Genomic DNA, 5,817 nt, shown 5'->3' on the forward strand with positions numbered 1-5,817 from the left:
CTCAGCCTCTCAAAGGCGCGGGATTACAGGCTGAGCCACCGAGCCCGGCTTAATACAACATTTTAAGTTCTTATAGAAAAGCAGCCACCTCCTTCAAAGCTAAATTAAGGTAGTTTTTAACTTGTGTAGTTCTGAATTAAGCTTTTTTTCTTGAATAGAAAAATTGTCTTTCCACTTTTATTTTATATTATCTTTAGGTGACCTGAATGAAATAGCTTTACTGTTTCTTTTAAATTATCTGATTATGCTTTTTTTTATTAATCTTCAGGATCAGGTGAGTAGTTTTAACTGGTTGTTAATGAAAGAGCCATTTGAAGGTGAAAATCTGTTGTTGATTATAGGGGTTTTTTCTAACCTAGTTATCAACTCAGAGAGAGTGTATGCCCTTGTCAGGAGAAACAAAGAAAGCAAGACTTTGAGTATGAGTTCCAAGAAAGGCAATTCTATTCAGCTAACCATCTGATAGGAAGCTTGGAAGTACGGGTTAGAAAACTGGCCATCTAGCAAACTTAAGGAGCATTTTACTTTGAGGTAGCAACTCAGGTCACTTTAAGCCTTGATCAGGAACTCAGTGCTCATCCTGGTGACAGTTATGTCAGGAGAGGGCGCTCCCTGTGTGCCAGACACTGGCTTCAAACTTTTCGGTATGTAGGGGCATTGCTCTTTGCAGCACCCCGGGAAGAGCCTGGGTACAGAGTGCCTTGCATAGAGTGGTGCCCGTGTTCCTGCCAAAGCGAGCAGCTGCTCAGTCTGGACCCACAGGCTCCACCCCCACCCATGTTTCCCTGCTTCCTTCTCTGCAGAATCCTGCACCTCTCACAGGTACTCACAGAATGGCAGGTAACGATGACTACATATCAGGAAAGAGGAGGGAAAAAAAGTTCACTGCTTTCTTCCTCAGTGGGGAAGAAAAGATTATGGTTTAATTCTGTCAGAAAAAAAGCACTACCTATGGCATTGTATGTGTGTATACAAAAACGCTACGTTTCATACTGCGCTGACTATGTACACTAGCACAAGGATTTCTAGCCACAGTATATACTGCACAGTTTACAATTTTATATTTCATGGTCATTGAAAGATGACAATTGAAAAAGTAGTCTATCTTAAATAGAATAAATACAAACCTTTAGGAACTGAGGTCAGTTTTGCTTCTGCAATTCTGATATGGAACACTGTCACCCCTTCAAATGCTCCTGGCTCTATCCCATTGTTATCAAGAGGGTTTGCACTCATTTCTATGGGGGAGATGATATGATTTAGCACACACAGATTGTATACAAAGGAAACTCATAATGCGGAGAGACATATGCCAAGAATATTCTGAGACATGCTTCTCTTTCAGACCCATTTTCATTCAGTCTGTCTGTCTGTCTATCTATCTATCTACTTTCCTTTCTGTCAGCCTCAGAAAAATGCTGCCTTTTATTTTGTAAACTGGAATGTACAAATTCACTATTTTGCTTCAAATTCCCAAATCAGTGCCATTCATGAGCACAATAAAAATTTTGTTGCGGTAATATCGCATCAGGAAAAAAGATCATCCTCCAATAATTCAAAATGTTTGTATTTTCCCATGCACATTTTGTCTCATAAATTTTTAAAATTATAAGAAAATTACGAACCATTATTTTGTTAGCAGAAATACAACTTTGAGGAAATGCTAGTAAGTGAGGGAATTTGGTAAATGCTGGGCACTTGATTGAATTAAGTGGATAAATGAATGAGAATCTTGGTTATGAATTTTGAATAGATATTGTGGGGAGATAGCATAGTTATATGATGAACATTAGAAATAAAATAGGTAGGATTTAAATCATATGACAAAAAATTCCTCAGGTCAATAATCTTAAAGCAGATAACCAAAAGTTACATGTATATTTCAAATGATATCTGAGTTAATTTTGTACATTATATCTGAGTATTGTCTGTCCCATGCACATTTTGACTCCTAAACTTTTAAAATTATAAGTCAATTAGAAACTATTATTTTGTTAGCAGAAATACAACTTTATTATAATACGTTAAAAACAACTACCCTTAAATTCAGTAAGAATAACAGATTTTGTTAATTAGGGTCCAGTCAGAAAACAGAAACCATATTAGGTGTTTCAAAGGAGATTCTTGGAGGATGGAAGAAAGGAGGGAAGGAGATAGACACAATGCTACAAAGGCCATATTTTCTTTAAGTGCCATAAATTTTGTTTGGCATTTTATTTATTTATTTTTTTTGAGTTGGAGTCTCACTGTCGCCCAGACTGGAATGCAGTGGCATGTTCCTGGCCACCGCAGCCTCAACCTGCTGGACTCCGGCGATCCTTCTGCCTCAGCCTTCCAAGTAGCCAGAACTACTGGCGCGCACTACCACGCCTGGCTAATTTTTAATTTATTGTAGAGATGAGGTCTCACCAAGTTCCTCGGGTGGGTCTTGAACCCACGGGCTTAGGCAATCCACTCGCCTCGGCCTCCCAAAGTGCTGGGATTACAGGCTGAGCCACCGAGCCCGGCCTTGTTTGGCATTTTAATTGGGTCATAGATGCCTTATCAAGGCAAGGATTATTAGATGAAAGATTAGCTTTGAAAATTACCATTTAAAGGTTAATCGTTATGATAAAGTATTCTGTATCTGTTTGTGATTATCATTTTAAGATGTCCCATTCTATTGAAGTACTTACCCAAAACATGTAAAGCATTCATTCCTTTGAATGTGTCTTTTTGTATTTTCTTAACTTTGTTATCATGAATTCTGAGTTCTGCCAATGATTTGGGAAGATTAAGTGGTATTTCACTTAGTTGGTTGTGGGACAAATACAGCCTTCGCAACTTCTTTGTGCTTAGGAAGGTTTTGGGGTGAATCTTTGTTAGCTTGTTGTTGTTCAGGATCAGAGCCTAGATAAGCACAGAAAGTTACACAATATTAGGAAGTAGATTTGATTTACCAGTATTTTACAATGATTAGTCAATCATGGAAACCAATATGATTAATGTCACTAGTGTACTAAATCAACCACATAAAAAATTTCTCAGCCCAATCTAAGCTTAATAAAAAATTTACCACTGAGTTACAACAGTGCAAAGCTTTAATGATTCATATTGTTCCTTTGGCTTAGATTCGAATGTATCCTTCAAAAAAATCTGAGACCAGACTCAGTGGCTTAGCCTGTAATCCCAGCACTTTGAGAGGCTGAGGCGAGTGGATTGCCTGAGCCTGTGGGTTCGAGACCCACCTGGGCAACTTGGCGAACCCTCGTCTCTATAATAAATCAAAAAAATTAGGGCATGGTAGCGTGTGCTTGTAGTTCTGGCTACTTGGAAGGCTGAGGCAGAAGGATCCCCTGAGCCCAGCAGGTCGAGGCTGCGGTGACTGGGAGCGTGCCACTGTACTCCAGTCCAGACGATGTAGTGAGATTCCAACCCCCCCCAAAAAAAAACTTTGAATAGGTAATACATTCACATGGTTGCTTCAGCATCTGCCCAACTTCTTTCCCTTCATAGAAGTGACCAACTATTTTCTTTATCTTAAAATATATTTATTTTACAAAATTATGTTTAGTGCATACCCAATATGTTTCTGCATGATTTTGTTTGCTTTGCAAACCCTCTTTCTCTCATGTTTATTAATGTTACTATTTATCCTAAAATAGAGACCTGTAAGGAAAAAGACTCCTACAAAGTGCCCTTAGCATTCTGGCATATTTTCAGGCATTGGGGAGATAGTAATGTATGCTGAAAAATGGCTCAGCCTCTTCTCTGTTTTGTGGATATTTTTCAGGGCAGCAAAGCAGCGGCCTCCAGAGGGGATCTGACCCCAGAAAGTAAAAGAGCTTGTATCAGCATGATACAGCCAAGTCCCTTGTGACATGTCCAAGGATATGTAGCTCCTTTGGGTTACCAGCCATCCTGGTTTGCTTAGATCATGAGATTATGGAATGTGGGATTTCAGAACCAAAACTCAGAAAGTCCTGGGCAAACTGGGACATGATAGTCGCCATAATAACTACTTTCACTGCAAAATGAGCATAGCTCAGTCCTTCTCTCATTGCCAGATTGTGCAGAAAGAATTTTTGAAGTTTGCCAAGAAAGATGACCGGTTACTATGCGTCTTCAGGACCTTTTTTCCTTTTCTACTACCAGGTCATTTAGTTCTCTCACGGAACAGCTCTAGATTAATTTCTTTTATGAAGTTTGTCCCCACTCTCATTTTATTGTAACAATCTCCCATTGTTTCCACACTGGCTTTGACATGCCTTACTGTTATTATTCACATTGTTGTTGTTTCCATGGCAGAAATACACACACTTTGGCTGCTCAGTAAGCTCCTGCTATCCAAATATTGACTCTTTTTACACCTGGGCTTTTGTAACTCTTTTCTCACCCTCCTTCCAGACATATTACTACTGTTAAAAGTTTTACCTGAGAAAGGTTAGCCTGAGAGAAGAGGTGAAACTACATTTGTTACCAGCTGGTAACATATAGTGCTTCTGATTGCGTAATGCCAACTAAAAGTATGTTTTCTTTTTCTTTTGTTATGCTGAAAAATGAGGTGGAGGGAATTTAACAACTTGGAGGATCACAGAGATGGTTTGTGAGCCCTCACTTGACTCCATGAAGTAAAGTTAACAGGAATTATTACTCTCCTTTCAGTCATTTGGAAACAGGCAGGTGAAGATACGTGACTAGCCTGCAGTCAGGCAGCAAGCGAAAGTCAGGGCCGCCCTGCCCCAAAGTTGCATGTGCCTCGGTAGGATCCAAGTATGATGCACAGGGCTTTGTTTTCTGCATAAAACATGCATTGTTGGCATTGGAAAAAACGAAGGATAAGTAATACAAAGCGACATAAGAGTTTTTGTGCAGCACTATTATGTGCAGAGTGGCACAATGGGCTACCTTGGCAGGTGAGCTTGCAGAGTGATCCAGTTCAACTGCATCCTCAGTACGGGCTTGGTCGACACAGAGCCCCGAATTCATCACAAGCAAGTAAGGACAAAAGATGAGGAAAACATAACCTTTTAGAACCAGGACAGTGAGTCATGATGAGTATGTTTGTGATAATGGCTGTAAGTGAGCTGGGAGATCTGAGAGAGTGTCCAGTGATCTTGCTCATTCTCTAACTGTTTCATCCTTTGTGTAAGCACCTGAATGCCAAATATAAGCAGCTAAAACATAACATAGAGAATTTGGAGAAGAACTGAAAAGCAACTTGATTCTCTTTAAAGATAGGCAGCCAAGGGCAGCCCCCTCGGGTCCCCTCCCACTGTGGGAGCTTTTCTGTCCTCTCAATAAATCCTGCTTTCTAATAAAATAAAAATAGGTAGGCTAGGCGTGGTGGCTCGAGCCTGTAATCCCAGCACTTAAGGAGGCCGAGGCAAGAGGATTGCCTGAGCCCAGGGTTTCAAGACCAGCCTGTGCAACTTGGTGAGACCTTGTCTCTACAGTAAATGAAAAAATTAGCCAGGTAGATGTGGTAGTGCACATCTGTAGTTCTGGCTACTTGGAAGACTGAGGCGGAAGGCTCACCTGAGCCCAGCAGGTCCATACTGGGGTGGCCCTGAGTGTGTCACTGCACTCCAGTCTGGGTGATGGAGTGAGACTCTGACTCAAAAAAAAAAAAAGGTAGATAGATAGCCAGGTGCAGTGGCTCACGCCTGTAATCACAGCACTTTGGAAGATGGAGATGAGAGGGAGAGGATTGCCTGAGGCCAGGGGTTTGAGACCAGCCTGGGCAACTTGACGAGTCCTTGTCTCTACAATAAATCAAAAAATTAAAGCCAGGCTCAGTGGCTCAGCCTGTAATCCCGCGCCTTTGGGAGGCTGAGG

General features: G+C 40.8%; 1 protein-coding gene across 1 annotated transcript in view; it reads right to left on the reverse strand.

The window, feature by feature from the left end:
* The window catches only part of ASPN (asporin), a 26,280-nt gene that overhangs the window by 4,818 nt on the left and 15,645 nt on the right, over positions 1 to 5,817 (reverse strand). The window contains exons 4-5 of the mRNA XM_008055140.2: positions 2,676 to 2,889; positions 1,128 to 1,238 (exon numbers count right to left, since the gene is read on the reverse strand). Coding sequence (XP_008053331.1) covers positions 1,128 to 1,238; positions 2,676 to 2,889 — 325 coding nt within the window. The remainder of the gene's footprint in view (positions 1 to 1,127; positions 1,239 to 2,675; positions 2,890 to 5,817) is intronic.

Source organism: Carlito syrichta, unplaced genomic scaffold (assembly GCF_000164805.1).
Source record: "Carlito syrichta isolate Samal-C Ts95f unplaced genomic scaffold, Tarsius_syrichta-2.0.1 Scaffold301698, whole genome shotgun sequence".
Lineage (NCBI taxonomy): Eukaryota > Metazoa > Chordata > Mammalia > Primates > Tarsiidae > Carlito > Carlito syrichta.